The sequence below is a fragment of the Muscardinus avellanarius genome, assembly GCF_963383645.1.
Source record: "Muscardinus avellanarius genome assembly, chromosome: 3".
NCBI lineage: Eukaryota > Metazoa > Chordata > Mammalia > Rodentia > Gliridae > Muscardinus > Muscardinus avellanarius.
This window is the reverse complement of record NC_137788.1, coordinates 159,513,907-159,531,923: the sequence shown is the minus strand read 5'-3', so window position 1 is coordinate 159,531,923 and position 18,017 is coordinate 159,513,907. Positions and strand designations below refer to the sequence as shown.

General features: G+C 47.8%; 1 protein-coding gene across 2 annotated transcripts in view; it reads left to right on the top strand.

The window, feature by feature from the left end:
- The window catches only part of ADAMTS17 (ADAM metallopeptidase with thrombospondin type 1 motif 17), a gene marked incomplete at both ends in the record, with an annotated part of 311,118 nt that overhangs the window by 36,837 nt on the left and 256,264 nt on the right, over window positions 1–18,017 (top strand). For both annotated transcript variants that reach the window (XM_080692601.1, XM_080692600.1), the window contains one exon: window positions 9,014–9,186. In XM_080692601.1, coding sequence (XP_080548727.1) covers window positions 9,014–9,186 — 173 coding nt within the window. The remainder of the gene's footprint in view (window positions 1–9,013; window positions 9,187–18,017) is intronic.

The window sequence follows — 18,017 nt, the reverse complement described above, 5'->3', positions numbered from 1 at the left end:
ACCCAGCGTCTCCCTCGGGGATTCCAGGTGCAGAGAACAGCAGATTTCTTTTCAGGCTTTTGTTTGTCTTGTCTCACTCTGGTTGGAACATGAACACGTTAATTAATTTCTTCCCCCAAGCTATGTGTTTGCGGAATGTTCTTTTTTTTTTTTTCCTTTTCTTTGTCTTCCATCAGTCTAGAAAATAAAACAGTCAAGCTCTGGTGGGAGGGATCATCTTTCCATAACAGATTCCACTGAAAACTGCTGAAAAGAACATGATTTTCATTCGTCTCTTGATGGACACCTAGGTTGGTCCCATAATTTGGCTGTTAGGAACTGTGCTGTCTCACACATGGGTATGGGTGTATCAGATATGATGTTCTGACTTTAGCTCTTTTGGAAAGATACCAAGGAGTGGTACAGCTGGGTCCCATGGCGGTTCGATTCCTAATCCTTGGAGGAACCTCCGTACTGATCTCCATTGCGGCTGTGCTGATTTTCAGTCCCATCAGCAGCGTGTTAGTGCATTTCCCCACATTTTTGCCAGAATCTATTATTGTCTGTAGTCTCGATGATTGCCATTGTGACTGGAGCAAGGTGGAATCTTAGCCATTAGGAAGACTAAAATGCTGTCATCTGTGGGAAATGGATGGAACTAGAGAATGTTGTGCTAGGTGAGATGGTCAATTCTAGAAAGTCAGGGGTCAGATGTGTTCTCTTGTTTGTGTAAGCTAGAAAGAAAATAGGGAGCCAAAGGTCTTAAGATGAACGAGAGAGCACAGAGTGGGAGAAAGGGACTGGGGGAGAGATGTGGGAGGGGAAAGGATTCAGGAAGGAAATATTTCACATAATATTATGTCCATATAAGAAGGTGAGCCGGGTGTGATGGCCCATCCTTGTCATCCCAGTACTTGGGAGGCTGAGACAGGAGAATCACAGGTTTGAGGCCAGTCTCAGCTACTTAGTGAGGCCCACCACAATTTAGTGAGACTCTGTTTCAAAATAAAGAATAAAACATAGGGCTGGGGGTGTAGCTCAGAGGTAGAATGTTCCTGGGTTCAATCTCAAGTACAAAAACAAACAAAAAAACAACAAAAAAGAAATTATCACTATCAATATCCTAATGTGTCCTGGGAGGGCTGGGCAGCGGGGTGGGGTCTAGAGGGAATCATAGCATGTACTATAAGCAAGCTTGTCTACGCCACTTTGAACCTCATTATGAGGTATAGTTACAATACACCAATAAAATATATTTATACATATAAAGAAAAGCATGCCGGGCATGGTGGCGCACGCTTGTAATCCCTGCGCTTGAGAGGCTGAGACAGGAGGATCACACGGGTTCGAAGCCAGCCTCAGCTACTTAGTGAGGCGCTCAGCAACTTAGTGAGACCCTGTTTCCAAATAAAATATAAATAAAAGGTCTGGGAGTATAGCCTGGAGGTAGAAAGCCTCTGGGTTCCCACCCCTAGTACCACAAAAAAAAAAAAAAAAAAAAAGAAAAGAAAAGAAAAGAAAGAAAAGCACACGGTCATTCTCAACAGCGGCATTTGTTTTCTTTTACTAATTTGCCAAATACATCAGGGCAGAGTTTGGAGATGCTTGGCTTTCCTATGACTTGTGTTACTGTCCTGACCCGGTAGTTAATACATCCCCCAGGGCCCAATCATGGGATGGAGACCGGCCTTGTCTCTGCTTCTTAAGACTGGGAAGAAGAAAGGTATCTGCCATGCACTGAATTCTATCTCCCCCAAATTCAGGCCTGAACCCCACTACCTCTGAATGGGACTATATTTGCCATTAGGATTTTTCTAGGAGTAGTCACTTGAAATGAGGTCACAAGGATATGCCTTAATCCAGTATGACTGGTGTTAAGATGAGGGATTGGACACAGGTGTGCTGGGGACGTAGGGAGGCAGGAGATGGCCACCTGCAGGCCAAGGAGGACGACTGGGAACAAGTACTTTGTTCACAGTCCTCAGAAGGAACCAGCCGTGCTGCCTCCTTGATCCCAGACTTCTAGCCTCCAGAACTGTGTGAAGATTCCTTTCTGTGGTTTAAACCCTCCGGCTTGGGAACTTCATGGAAGCCCTGGCAAAATAATACAGTATCTTTTACAAGTTTGCTTAATATTTATTAGAGGTAGAGAATAAGGTTTGATTGAAGTAAAATGAACCATTATTATGGTTAGAAACAAAGTGTCGTCTAAAGAGTGCATTTATTTATGTTTGCAGTCGGTATAGTGGAGTCTCGGTTATAATCCCAGGAGTGGAGAAGTCCATTGTAAAATTTATCTGGGCGGTGGCCTGGGCTGTAGAGTGTGTCTGGAGTGATCCCTGGGGATGTGGCCTTGGGGATTATATATAGTTATTCTTCCCCTTGCTCTGTCTTGGTTCCGGCCTCCATGATGTGAAGAGCTCAGCCCCGTGCTTGCCCTCTCTGCCTCCAGCTGCCATGCCCTGAGATCGGCAGTCTCCGGCCTCACATGGACTGGACCTGAAACCCTAAGAAAATAAATCTTCTTTCCTCTGTGCTATGTGGTCAGTCTTTAGATTTATAACTGCAGGAATGCTGACAGGAAGAGTAGAGAATGCAGCATTTTCTGCCTTACACCCTGAGTATCTCACGATGCCGGGCAAAGCCTTTTATTGGTAGTCAGAACATCTCTTCCGCCGGGCATGGTGGCGCACGCTTGTAATCCCCGCACTTGGGAGGCAGAGACAGGAGGATCGCGCAGGTTCGAAGCCAGCCACGCGCGCTGGTTTAGGAGACCCTGTTTCCAAATAAAAATGTAAAAATAGGTCTGGGAGTGTAGCCCGGAGGTAGAAGGGCTTCCAGGAACCCCAGTACCACAAAAAAAAAAAAAAAAAAAAAAAAAACATCTCTTCCCACAGCACATAACCTACCTTTCCCACTCTCCCAGGTCCTTTGATTGTGGCCCTGTGGCATTGTTATTTCTTGGTGCAATGAATGTGCCATTTCTCCCTTTCTCCTTCTAAGGTGAAGCGTGTTTTTTTAGGGAATCTGTGCCATTTTCTGGATGCGTGTTTATGGCACACTTCTTGCACACATTGATGTTTATGGGGCTGTCAAATTTTTGCTTGCCTTCCTCCCTCCCCTGGGGCCTGCTTTCAGTGCAAGACCTGTGTACAGGTGGAGCTTGGCAGGCACTTCTTGAATGACTGTTGTCTTTTCTGATTGGTAGAAGGTGGCTGAGGAAAAGCTTCTTCCTTCCTGATTGGCATCTGGGTGCCACCAGAGGGGCAGAAACTGGGTAAGAGTGATAGTCTCCATGGACCTCATCCATTCTGCAGTTTTCTGTCTTGAGGAAACATCTCATAAACCTAGCCCCATGCCTCTCCTTCCCAGATTTCTCCAAGATTGACTCAGGTTGCACCTCTCAAATATGTAGTCAGCCCTCTCTGGTCTGATATTCACCCTGGTCCTCCCTTGTCCTCTCGCAGAGCCCCACAGTAGCCTCCCTTTTCTTTAATCCAGTCCTCTCTTAATGAGGCGTTCTGCAGCTTTGGAGTGCCAGGCAGCCCTCTGTCCTGAGAGTTTACTTTTCCAGGCATCATGTGCCAACATGCTCTGCGCCTGTTTGAACTTGGGCTTCTCTGTCTCTTTCTCTCCAGTATTGGGTCTAGCTCTTCTGTCCAGCCTTGTGGTTTCAATATCTCAAAAGATCTGGTCTGGGATTGATGATTCCTGAATTTCTCATCTTGACCTTTCTTCCCTCATAAATTAATTTGTTCCTTCATTTTCTTTCTCTCTCTCTCTCTCTCTCTCTCTCTCTCTCTCTCTCTCTCTCTCTTTCTTTCTTTCTTCACTACCAGACCTCTTTTATATTTTGAAACAGGGCATTGCTAGGTTGCTGAGGCTAGCCTTGAACCTGTGGTCCTCTTGTCTCAGCCTCCCAGGTACTAGGATTATAGGTGTGTGCCACCACGCTTGGCCTGAATTTCTGATCTTGCCTCTGCCCTTGGCTACAAGTCAGCATGGCCAACAGGGAGCCTCACATCTCCACGAAGATACTCAAAAGCACCCAAAACTTCCCTGGGCCAAACAACAGTGCTCTTCTTCATACCTGGCCAGTGTTCCTCTTCCAGTGACCAGCCTCACCACCCATCAGCTGATGAAGAAGCCGCATCCAGGAATCATTCTCGGGTCCTTCCCTTTCTACCCCAGTGCCCCTCGTATCATTAGATCCCCCTTTGAGGACCTCTTGAGTCAATTTGCTTCTCCCACCACAGCTGCCTCCTCTGTCCAGGTATCCCCCCTCACCTGGGCTTCTGCGGGGGTCATTCGTCCAATGCCCCCTCCCTGGGGACCCGTTCTACTGCAGCAGCCAGGGCGAGGAGTCAGAGCGCCAGTCTAGGCGGCACCCCCAGCTCCTAGAGTCAAGAAGAGAAACCACACATCCACCCCGACTGCTGCTCAGGCCCACGGTGGCCACGCTCTCTGGCTCTTAGCTCCCCATGGTTTCTAGAATCTGCCATTTTCCCGCTCCTTCTTGAGACCAGTGCACACACTGTCCCACTGCCTGGACGGCACCCAGCATCGCCCTCCCGACACTACTGCTTTCCTCTGACGTCTCTTCCATCTCAGCATGTGCACCATTTCCTTGGGGAGCCTCTTTTGAGTTCCTGCTCATATTGGGGGGCCTATTCCCAGTCTTTTAAGGAATCTTCATGATGGTCTCTCTAGTGGCTGGACTAATTTGCAGTCCCATCAAGTGTGCCCATGGCTTGGATATCATTGCAGTGCCTGGAGGACTCCTTGTAATTGAAGGCTTGGCCCACAGGGTGGCATTATGTGGAGGGAGACGACCTTTTGGGAGGTGTGGCCTAGTGAGAGGTCTTTAGATCACTGGGGCGTGTCCTCAGAAGTGTAGAATCTCTCCCTCCCTCCCTTCCTCCCTCTCTTCCCATCCCCCTCTTATTTGGAATTTAATTATTTTGCACCTGCTTACTCCCACCCAGAGGTGCCACCATCGGCCACCCTCATCGGAACTGAACGAATGAAGGCACCTTGCCTTTGATCCTTCAAAACTATGAGCTAAATAAACTGTTTCTCTCTTCTTTCATTTTTAAAAAATTAGTGCATTGTAGTTACGCACCATGACCCACCATGGGGTCGGTGTGACAGAAACACACGGGCACACGGCACTTGTACACAGCACTTGTACACAGCACTTGTACGTTTCCTCCTGGTCCCGCCTCCACTGCGTACATAACATTAAAATTGGCCTTGATAATTTTGTGTGTGGACATAGGATTATTTTCACTGTTTCCTTTATCACATGTCTCCTTTCACTTCCTACCCCCTCCTCCAAGTCCCCTTTCAGTATTCTAGCATCTCCTCTTATTTATCTAAAGTTCTTTTTGTTTCCCAAATTCTCTCTAGCTTCCACATGGGAGTAAAAACTTGTGGTCTTCCACTTTCTGAGACCAGCTAATTTTGCTTGGCATAATCTTCTCTAGTTCCACCCATTTCTTGAAAATGACGTAATTTTGATCTTTTGTAGGGCTGAGTAAAGCCCCACTGTGTGAGTATACCATAGTTTTGCAATCCATTCATCCGTCGACCGATACTGAGGCTGGTTCTGTAGTTCAGCTGTTGAGAATTGTGCTGCTATGAGCGTGGATATGCACGCATCCTACTAATCCTCCATCAGATGAGTAGCTGGCGAAGACTTTCTCCTCCCATCTGTAGGCTCTCTCTGTAGACTCTGGATGGCTTCCTTTGTTGTGCTGCTTTTAAATCTGATGCTTCTGGGGTCTTATTGAGGAGTCTCTATCTACCAGCACCTGTATGCTGGAATGTTGGTTCAATGCCCTCTTCTGGTAATTGCCAAGTCTCTGGTCTAATTTCTAGATCTTTTATCCATCCTGACTTTTGTGTAAAGCCCTTTCCCTTTATAAAGTTATTTGCCTCTGGTATTTCATTATAGTAATATAAAACTGACTAGTACACTCCCAGTATTTAGCACTTCTCACAATTATAATTTTTCATTTACCTGTCTATTCAACATCTCTTGTTTCTTGATGGTCACCTATATTCTGGCAGTGCCTAACATACACATTTGTTGATTAACCATCTCTTAACCTTACCTGTAGGCAGTGGTTGCTTGGTGTCTACCTAGCTCTGATTTTGGGGGAAAGGTTCCCTTGGGGCCAGCCCAGCTTTCCTACCCCAAGCCTTGCTACTTTTCACGGTACAGGTGTGAATCACAATTCTGATTTTTGAACTCAAAAGTCAGCAGTTCTTCATTTGGAATTTTAACCACACAGGCACACAAATCCTTATTTTCCACCTTTCTTTGTAAGGAATTTACATGAAAAAAGATGCCTTTTATAAAAATGACTTGGCCTTGGGGGAAGTTATTTAAAGAATTCATACTTGGAGAGCAAAACTTATTTTTTCCCCATTTTGCAAAATAACAAAAAAGAGAAGGCCATTATTTTTCAAGATGTTGGCTTTATGCAGCTGCCAGAAAGTTCACCTGGCTGAGAGCTCAGCTGCACATGCCGAGTTATCGTTTCCTGTCAAAAAGGTGGTTTTTCTATAAACAGACTCTTTGTTTCAGTTAAAGAATAAAAGCCGTCTCAAAGGTATTTCATTGGACCTGACGACTTTGTTGGAAAACACGGTGTTTCTAAGTGCATATGTGTGCATGTTTTAGAACTATACCTGAAAATCCATGGCAGCCCCTTAGTGCTTGGCTCAGGTCCTCTAGCACTTGGCCCAAGTTGCTGCGGAATATCTAAGACCCTGATTCTGGGTTCTTGCAGGTGGCAAGTGATAGGTTGTTAAGAAACCTAAGGCGCACGTTGACATTCGAGTCTCTATCACGGACACCTTATCATTTGGTTTCTGCTAAATAATGGCTCAGAGTATGGGCCAGCAGTGTTGGGCAATGTGGAGGTACACATCCAATGTTCTGACATTTCCATGTACACCGTTTATGTTCAATAAAAAATTGGTTTAAAAAGTAAATAAAATAAAATATTAAAAAAATCAATTATTAGTTCCAGAAGTGGGAGGAATCCTCAAAACTTGAGTGAAAAGAGATTAAGGACTGACTCTCTTTTATTTTAGTCCACATCGGTGTGTGTCTAGCCAGGAAAACTGAAACCATGCGAGGTATTTCTCACCAAGGAATTTAATGCAGGGAATTGAGAATTTGCAGTATCTCAATGAGTGGAAGGGGGAACTGAGGTAACTTAGAGAATAGCTATCACCCTGGGGCTGGGAAAGTAAAAAATAAACAGATGAATTTCCAGTATCAGTGAGTTTGGAGGAGCGGGCTAAGGGTCTGGGGCTCGGACTCCTGTGGAGGCACCAAACCACTGAAGGGATTGGCCAGGCTGGGTTCCAGATAACTGTACTTCTGAGAGGGAATGGCTGGGACTGGGAGTTCCCCATGGGCTGGAAGTTGGAGCCATAGTTGTTTAGAATCCCTGGAGGAGTGCCCCTCCCTGAGCTAAAAACACAAGGAGCCCCTTCTTCTTGCCACTAGCCTTTCAGTCTCCCTCTAGCGCCCCCTATCTGCAGATCTGAGTGGGCAGCCAGCTGGCAAAGGAGTGTGGAAGATAGTTTGCAGTCTTTCAGCCCCTAGTATGGGAGAGAGGAGTGCAGAAGAGGGTGCTGGCAGGCCAGAAGCAAATAACAGTGCATGGAAAAGGGAGACTACTTTGGGAAGTGCACCTTCAAGGACGCCAATTAGAGGCCCAGTGGATGAGGAGGGCTTTCGATGCCCAGCCTGAAGGCATTTTCAATATATTTTCTAGCTTCACATTTTGGGGCAGTCAGTGACCAAAGACAGTGGTGCTGTTATATGTGCAAGAGAAACCACACGCCATTATTCATTTGAGCAGCAATGGCCTTAGTGCACTGAACACAGTTTGGTGTGGCCGGTGGAGAGGGGACGGAGAGTCGATACACAGAAAGTCCAGCTCTGGTGGCAGCTGGTATCTCTTCCAAGGAGAAGGACTCATACTCCGAAGAAAGTCATCCGATTTTCATTTTCCTTACCTCCGTGGAAAGCTACTGGTGTCTAAGCTTCCGTTCAAACATGATTTCAGGTACAGTCATGTTTTATGTGGTAGCACAATTAAGTCCTCCTGCCCAATAAATGTCAGGACGTTACAGTGGGATGTTGATCAAGTCACAGGCCACCCCTCATCCCTTTGGAAGCTGTTACTTTTATATCAGTTCCAATTTGTTCTTCTGTGATCGCGGGTGGCCTTGGGAGAGAAATTCTTTCATGACCCCGGACCAGTCGGTTATAAGGGAGACAGCATGCTGTTGGCGTGTGTCTAGACCGGAGCTCTTTAATGGATAATGCTAGCTGTTCCTCAAAGTGGGATCTTCCAGGGAAGTCCTACAGAAGATTTCCGCACATTCACTAATGACCCTTTCCTGTTGTGAGGAAAGGGTCAACTCACATCTTAGCGTGGATATATGGCATAGGTTTTTTAAGTTTTTTCATGGTTATAGTGGGTTTTTCTTTTCTTATTTCATATTAAACAATTCTTCTAAACAATGCTTTTTGCCTGTCTGCAATTATGGCCCCTGACTCCTGACTCTCAGTGCAATTGCTGGGAGTCCGGCGCCCACCAGCCCAGCCCCTGCCTTCACGGCGCCAGTGGCAGCTGGCTCGGGGTGGGCTGCACATTTCAGGCTTTGTCACAGCTTCTGTGTCACTAATGGGACCCTCACGCCCCTCCCCAGGCGTCCTTCCCTTGGGCCCAGCTGCATGGCTCTCCATGTTCCTCTAACAGCGTAGGTTTCCCTTCTGACGCTCAGTCCTCTTCACATCCTGGCTGTGAGGGCAAGCCTGGGCTGATGTCTGACCTTCCCAACTCTTTCCATCCAGTGAACTCCGGCTCTCCCATGTCACTCCAGAGGTCAGTGGGTGGCCAGTCGAGACCGTCCTCTTGGAGGTGATCTGTAAGAGCCTTTTTTTCTGTCTAGTTTTGGCACCTGGGAAGCCAAGTATCACACAAACATCTCCTTTATTTTCTAGAGAAGAAGAAGCCCAGAAAGGATAAGCCGGTGCGGGACTGGAGGGAGCGGAGGAACGCCATCCGGCTCACCAACGAGCACACGGTGGAGACCCTGGTGGTGGCCGATGCCGACATGGTGCAGTACCACGGGGCCGAGGCTGCCCAGCGCTTCATCCTCACCGTCATGAACATGGTGAGTCTGGGCAGGTCCTGGGACCTGTGTACTGATGCCTCCTGTGGAGTGTTCTGGAAGCAGGCATGTGGCAGCCGCATCTCCTGAGGTGAGGAAGCAGCCGGCTTGTGGAGCAGGTAGCCTCCTGATCCCTGCTGAGTAGGAGGGTGGTGGGCGTCCTGGTGGGAGGAGTCTGTCTATCCGCTCCAGCTGTGCCTGGATCTACTCAGAAAGCGGACCACTCATTACAAGAACGCTTCCAAAGACCCTTGCCCTGCACACGACCCATTTCCAGGGACACTCCGAGTTGAGGAAGTCCCAGCCCCTGCTCTAAGTATGTTATCTAGCAGAAGGAAGCAAAATCCAACTTACTGTATGTCATGAAAGCCTAGTGGGTGGGGGAGAGGCCCTCTAGTTGCTGAACCAGGAAGGGAGTCAGAAACCCTGCTTACATCCAGCTTGTTGAGTGGGGGAAGACAGAAAACTTCTTTACGTGGAGAGCAGATAAAGAAGGTTATCACTGGAGACGCCCATGCTCCACCCATCCATCCATTTTTCCTTCAGAAACCTTTGCTATCGTGTTAGGTGCCAGGGATAAAATTTCATAGCAGACCCAGCCTTTCCCTTGTTAGACAGTAGAATTAGCAGACTCATGACACATTCAGGCCCCATAGAAACACCGGCAAGGACCACTGAGGTCCTGGTGGAGGGCGGGTTAGGGATCGCCCCGCAATATGGAGGTTTCATGAAAGAGCAGGCGCTTGCCCAGGCTGTAAGTAAGTGCTGCAGTATGTGCTGGCAGATGGGGAGCAGCAGGTGGAGGACCAGAGGCGCGCAGGCTCTATATGGAGAGGGCAGGTGGTCGAATATGGCTGGAGTAGGGCTGGAGGAGCCCTAAGGGATGTGGTTGGGGCTACGGCCAGGACACAACGAATGTGGATGTGTGAGACATCCTCAGGGGTAGGGGCTTTACCCCGAGGAGCAGGACCACTAAAGAGAAGGGGAACAAAGCGTCCAGGTAGATCTGAAGGAAACGGCAGCTGTAAGTAGGGGAGATGGGAATGGGAAGCAGGAATGGGAGCTGTGGGAATGTGTGGGGGGAGACTTGTGAACCAAGGGGGTGTGGAGATGCCAGGAGGAAGGACCTGCAGGATGCACAGGTTGGACAGGCAGGATGGAAGGAAGAGGCTGAGAAGCAGTGAAGCATCTGGGGTCTTGGGAGGAGCTACAATGTGGCCATGCTGAATGGGAGGCAGAAAATTATGATGGGGGTTGTAGCTGGGAAAGGGACCTGAGGCTTTTCTTGCTTGTATCATGGGAGTGGCTGGCATTGCCCAGCTGGGTCACCTTGCTTGGTAGAGAAGCTGGCAGATGGCCTTGTGGTGTCCTAGGGGGACTGGCAGAGGGGCCCGGGAGGAAGTTGTCCCTAAGAAGGGGTGATTGGTACAGGATGAGGCTGTTAAAAATGCTGGGTGCCAGTGTTGGTCCAGTTCCTGGCAACCAGCCTTAGGTGTGTTTAGGGATGGAAGCTTGCCAGGGGAAAGACACAGAGCCCGTGGGCAGGGAAGTAGAAAGGGCCACTATGGGTGATCTTGGTGGAAAGAGATGGAGGAGAAGAACCTCGCTGGGCGTACTTGGCCTGGGAGGGCTTGGCACTTGGAGGGGAGCAGAGGCTAGCAGTGGGGCTCAGGCTGAGATAGGCCTGTCTGGGATCCCTATTTCCTCTGTCACTGCAGAGAACCGCTCTTCCTCTGCTCCTCCTCAGCAGGGCGGGGATGGAGTTTCCGCCAGGGCAGTGCCTGGGCCTGGCAGCCGAGGGCTGGGCCTGTCACTCACAGAAGGAGAGGAAGCAGAGAAGGGGAGATTTAGTGCTGTCGGTGGGAAGGATGTGAACCGGGAGCTGAGGTTGGCAGCCGGTGTGTTTGGGGTTGGGAGATGGCACGCCTCAGTCCTTGGGATCTTCAGGGCCTTTGGGCCAGGTGCAGCCAGGGTCTCCAGAGCTAGGTGCTGTTTCTGGGTCTAGGTCTCAGCTCCGGTGTGTCAGACTGGTTTCTGAGGCTGGCTTCCCAATCTGTAGGAAGCTTCCTCTGTCTGTCCATGCCCTGTAGACATACTGTGTTCAGAAGCAGAGGTTGCCTCAGATTAGGAACAGGCCCAGACTGCGGATGCCCTCCATTTTTCTGGGGCGACTCTCTCTGGACACAGGACACCAGGAGGGCAGAGGGTGGCTGCGATAGGCTTCGTGGGGAGCCCCAGGGCAGCTCGGGCCTCTAGGCGGGAGAGTAGAGGGCGATAATCCTTGATTGGCATGGTCTGCGGGGGTTCGGGGACGTGTTTGGGTTTTGGACAGAAGCTGGAGGGAGCCCCGCTGCCCCTCTCCTGCTGCAGTCTCAGTTATGATCCGCGTGCAGCTGGGGCTGTGGTGGCTGGAAGCTGATTGGTCTGCATGAAGGACATGAGGATGGAGTCTCCCCTTCTGGGGAGGGGACACAGCAGCTCATTTCCAAGAGACTGAAGGAGACTGGAAGCCCAGGAACGTGACCAGGTCCACACAGGACACTGTTGGCAGACAAATGGGCCAAAACCAACTGTGACCTGTGACCACTGGGTCAAGCCTCTTCCCTCCTGCTCCTGGGGGAATACATGTCGCCTCACCGTGACCCTGCTCGTTAAGAGCTGAGCATGGAGTCCCTCGTCCACGGTGTGTCAGGCTGGCTTCTCGATACGTCGGAAGCTTCCTCTGTCTGTCCACGCCCTGTAGGCATACTGTTCTCGGAAGCAGAAGTGGTCCCAGTAACACTTTGAGAGCAGAGTGTTAGGGTCAAGTTGCTGTTGGACCCACACGTGTCCCCATGGCCGGCTCTTCTGTAAAGCCAGCTGGTGCAGAGGCCCAGGGACTCTCTGCTAAAGCTCTGTTTCCAACACGGGGGCATCTTGGCTCACAGCCTAAGGGTGGCACTGTCCTCTGTCCCAAGTGATAAACTGACATTGTCTTGAAAAGAAATTTTCAGATTTTTTGGTGGCAATATATATATATATATATATATATATATATATATATATATATATGTGTGTGTGTGTGTGTGTGTGTGTGTGTGTGTATGTGTGTGTATGTATGTGTATATATATATATATATATATATATATATATATATATATAGTAAAATTTACCGGTGGAGCCATTTTTAGGTGTATGGCTGTATGTGTTGTATACATTCCCATTTTCGTGTGACCCTTAGCACCATGCATCTCCAGACCTTGCAAAACTGAAACCTTGAGCCGGGCGTGCTGGGCATGCTTGTAATCCCAGTACTTGGGAGGCTGAGATAGGAGGATCACACAAGTTCAAAGCCAGCCTCAGCTACTTAGTGAGGCTCTCGGCAACTTAGTGAAACCCTCTTTCTAAATCAAATAAAATAGGTCTGGGAGTGTAGACCGGAGGTAGAAAAGCCCTTGTGTTCCATCACCAGTGCCACAAAAATAAATAAATAAACAAACAAATAAATAAATAATACGGCTGTGGGTGTAGCTCGGAGTTACAATATCCCTAGGTTCCATCCCGCAAAAAACAAACAAACAAACAACTGAAACCTTGGCCTCATTAAATAATACTTCCCATTCCTCTTTTCCCAAGGCCTTGGCAACCAAACTTCTGTGTCTGTGGGTTTGACTAATTTAGAAGCCTCCTATAAGTGGAATCCTGCCACATTTGTCTGTGGGTGCTTACTCAGCGTAACGCCCTCAAGGTTCATCTGTGTTGTGGCTGGTGTCAAGAGCTCCATCCTCTTTCAGGCTGATTAGTATTCCATTGCATATGGTTTGTCCATTGATGGAGCAATGTCCGTTGATGGGTTAATGCTACGGTTTGAATGTTTGTCCCCCAGAATTTAGGTGTTAGAAACTTAATCTGCAAGTTCATATGTTAATGGTATTTGGGGGGGTAATTAGGGCCAGATGTGGCCAAAAGGAGGGGCCCCATGATTGCTTTAGTGGCAGGAGGAGGAGGAGGAAGAGGAAGAGGAGGAGGAGGAGAAGGAGAAGGGAAGGGAGGGGGCAGAACCTAGCTGGCATGCTTGTTCAGTCTTGCAGTGTCCTCCTCTCACTAAGTTGCGGAGGGCCTCACTAAGTAGCTGGGACTGGCCGCAAACCACGATCCTCCAGTCTCAGCCTCCTGAATGCTGAGATTACAAGTGTGAGCCGCCACGCCTGGCTTTTGACTTAGTTTTTAATTACCTAGGCTGTATGTTCAAGGAATAGACATTCATTACTTCAGCGAAGGTAGCAATGAGTCAAAGCTCCTACTTTGATATTTATTTTCATCATTCATCACCTGGGGCATCAGGGGCAGCTGCTGTACCCCAGGCAGGGAGGGGCGGGATGGGGGATGGTGCATGGGAACCTCCCTCCCACCTCCTGCCCCACAGGGACTGTAGGGCTGAAGGACCGGAGGGACTGGGGGCTTCTGTTCCTTGCTTTTAGTTCAACCCCCTCCACTCCTCCTCAGCTGCCTGCCGCATGTGTTAAACCATCCAGAGCTCAAGATTTTGCTGTTTGGGCCTGAATGTTCCTGCCTGCTGAGGACGATTTGATGTATGTACAATATGGTGTGGTAACACTGGGCGCTTCTTGCGTCTGTACCTCTTGATTTCTGGGCTTACCAAGGTTAAAAGCAAACGCAAGTGGAGTCTCCTGATGCACCCCCATCGATGGCGCCTCTCCGTGTAACTCTTTCCTACCACACTAGTCCTCGGTTGCTGTTCAGCAGAGTGAAAGATGAACTGCGCGTGGTGGTGCACACCTGTAATCCCAGTACTTGGGAGGCTGAGATGTGAATCCTCACAGGTTGAATATCAGATTGTGAATATCAGGTTGAAGGCCAGCCTCAGCAGCGTAGTGGGAGTCTCAGCAATTTTGTGAAATCCTGTTTCAAAGTAAATAAATTAGGGCTTGGGGTATAGTTCAGAGGTAGAATGCCCCTAGGTTCAAGTACCCAGTACAAAAAAAGAAGGAAGAAAAAAAGGGAGGAAGGGACAAAGGGGAAGAGAAGAAAGAAAGAGAAAAAGAAAGAAAGGAAGGAAGGAGGAAAGAAAGAAAGGAAGAAAGAACCAGTTATCCTCTGACATGCCTCCTTGTTTTGAACAAGGCCAGCCTTCACCAGCACCACCACCTCCTCTTTTCTTCAGTTTGTTAAATGCCAGTTCAGGAAATCCAAAGGTTCCGCTCCTGGCGGTGATTCTTTTAGAGAAGGGATTCAGTGCGGAAGCAGGATTCCCCGTGAGCCAGGAGGAAGCGAAGGCCTTGCGGCTGGGGATGTGCAGCCCTGTCATTAGACGAGGCCCTGGGAGTGGTGAGGAGGAACAGGATGCCCCTGAGCCCATCTCTCTCCTGAGTGTTTTGTGGGGGTTGCGGGATCGGAGCGTCTCTGGCTCCTTAGCCCCAGTGGGTTTGGAAGGAAGCCTGCGGCAGCTGGTGACCACCTCTGGGGCTGTGGGTGTCCTCAGCAGCCGTGGCTGCGTGCCCATTCCCCTCCAGCCTCTGGCTTGCGTCTTTGCAGGTAGAGTGCCTGCTTGCCCCCGCGTGCTACCGTGATCCCTCAAGGTCGGCACTCTTCGGGAACTCAGCCAGACCCTGTTCCCAAGGCAGACACCGTGTGCTCACGCCGCACCCTGAGCCGGGAGGCTTTGGCATCAAGGGTGGCCTTGTGGCGGTGTTCATAGGATCTCGAAGTTGTGATGTGTTACGTGGGCATCACCCAGGGGCCGAAGGCCCATGTTAGAGGAAAAGGGAAGGATTGCCTCTTGTGGTGTGCTGCTGGCCCTGACAGAAGTCACAGAACCACCGCTGCCCATTTCAGAGGAGGAAGAGGAGGTGTGAGAGACTGACAGGGAGCCCGGGGAGCCAGGGAGCACACAGCAGGGCAGGACTGCAGCACGGGCTGAGGACCTGGGTGTTCCCTTGCCGCTGGGACGGCCACATCTGGATCCCTCTCCCACTGGGACTGACCGCCCTTGCTTCTGCCCTGACAGCTGTTGGCGCTTCCCCAAGGGGCTTCTCACTTCCAGGTTACTTCCCTCTTGGATCTTGGGTACAGGATGACTACAATGTCTTCTTCTGGAACCATCGGGGCGTTGTCACTCACTGGAGACGCCCTGCCCCAGGGCTGACCCTGGGGTTAATAGACATCCCGCTTGCTGGGCCCCCAAGCTGTGCGATAATCCCCTCGCTTCTCCTGCATCTCATTCTCTTCCCCATCTTGGCTCTGACTTCCACAGCATGGGCCATCTCTTTCCCAGGCATTCCCAGCTCCTCTCTGACTAGATTTTGTCAGGGGCACTTGTTTTTTAGGACTTCTTGCAAATGTCTCCTCGAAGGGCCCCTCCTTGTTTGCTCCCTGATATATCTATCACAGCAGCCTGCTTTTCATGTGGGGTCTCCGGTCTGGATTCGTAATTCCATATTTGTGTACTTTTAAAACCTTCCTGTGGCAGAGTTTCTTTGTGCTATTGGAGCTAGGCTGATATCAAAATAGCATGTTGTAACTTTTCTGCTAAGTAAATGTGATCTCTGTAGTATCCCCAAAGGAAATAGCTATATTGGGAGGCTGAGATAGGAGATAGGTTCGTGGGTTCGAGGTCAGCCTCAGCAAGTAGTGAGACGCTCCTCAACTTAGCAAGACCTTGTTTCCAAATAAGAAATAAAATACGTCTGGAGATATAGCTCAAAAGTAGAATACCTCTGGGTTCAATCCCAAGTACCACACACACACAAACACAAAAGGAAGTGAAAAGAGAATTTGAAGCCGGGTGTGGTGGTGCACACTTTTAATCCCAGCATTCGGGAGGCTGAGACAGGAGGATCGTGGCTCGCAGACAGCCTCAGCTACTTCGTGCGGCCCTCTGTAACTCAGTGAGACCCAGTTTCAAAATAAAGAATAAAAAATAGGGCAGCGGGTGTAGCTCGGAGGTAGAAGGCCCCTGGGTTCCATTCCCAGACCCACACACACAAAAAAGAATTAGAAAGTTTCATTACAGAAAAAATAAAAACCAAAGAAGCCAGTAATCCAAGAAATAAAGAAAAAAAGAGTGAAAATAGTGTATCGCAGTAGTCCCTTAAGTGTAATGGATTAAAATTTCCAAACAAAAGATAAGAGACGGGCAAAATGACTTTTAAAAAATCATGGTACAGCTACACACGAGTGGACGAGAGGCTCACTGTAGACCCCAGTACAGGAATGGGTTGAAAGGAAAAGAGAGGAAGAGAAATTGCACGCAGATAACATCCCAAAGAGAGTGGAGGCAGCGCTATTAGGATCAGAGAAAGTAGACTTTAAATAAATAAAAGAGGTTGTAAGTGACAAAGAAGGTCATTAGATATTAGCACAACTTTTAAAATATCAAAAGGACACAATAGTTATTTGTACTAAATGAACCCAGTACAAAATTTTACCAAAATTAAGAGACAACATCTACATGGTCATCTTTATTAACACAGAAAAAAAATATCTGGCAAAATTCAATATCCTTTCGTGACAGAAACACTCCATAAACTAGGAATAGAAGGATGAAACCCTCAACATCATAAAAGCCATATATGGAACCCCCACAACTAATATGATATTTACTGGTAAAAGACTGAAAGCTTTTCCTCCAAAATCAGGAACAAGCCAAGGACGTCCTCTTTAACCACTTCTGTTCATCATAGTACTAGAAGTTGTAGTCAGAGCAACTAGGCAAGAAAAAGAAATAAAACACATCTAGATGGGAGTGGAAGAAGGAAAGCGATCTCTGTTCACAGGTGGCATGGTATTATATATAGAAAATTATAAAAATTACACACATTCCCATAACTGATATGCAAATTTAGCCACAGTAGCAGCAGACAAAACCAGCACTGGTGAGCTGTTGCATTTCTACACAGTAACAATGAGCAGATTGACAAGGAAATCAAGAAAACAGTTCCTTTTACAGTAGCATCAAAAAGAATAAAATACTTACAAATAAACTTAACTAAGGAGATGAAAGGCCTGTACACTGAGAGCCATAAAACATTGATTGAAGAAGTTAAGGAAGACATAAATAGACGGTCACCATGTTCATGGATCAGGAGATTAACTGTTACAGTATAATTACCCAAAGCAACATATAGATTCAGTGGAATTTCTATCAAAATCCCAGTGAAATTTTTGTCAGAAATAAAGAAATTTCTCCTAAAATTCATATGGAATCTCAAGGGATGCTGAATAGGTAAATCATTTTGAAAGAGATCAAAGTGTAAAGACTCACACATCCTGACACCAAAATTTACTACAAAGTTACAGTAATCAGAACACTTGAAGACAAACCTGCCGATCAATGGAATACCAGGGAGCGCAGAAACTAACACGCCTATCTGTACACGATCAGATCACATTTGACGAGCAGACCAGTACCGTTCAAGGAAGCAGTGACAATATTTTCAATAGTTGGTGCTGAGAAAGCAATATTTTCATGCAAAAGAATGACTCAAAATGTGCAAAAATTGGCTCAAACTATTTTAAAGTCCTAAATGTAAGATCTGAAACTTACATCTCTTTATAAGGAGATGTTTAGGAAAAGTTTCATCATAGTTGATTTGGCAGTGATTTTTTTTGGCCATTATATCAAATGCACATCTGACAATTAAAGGAAAAATAACTTGGACTTCATGAAAATAAAAAAAAAAACTTTCGTGAATCAAAGCATTATGTCAACAATAAAAGTATAACCCATAGAATGGAGAAAATTTTTGCAAATTACATATTTAGTTTTTTTTTTGTGGTACTGGGGATGGAACCCAGGATCATTCTACCTCTAAGCTACACCCCCTATTTTTTT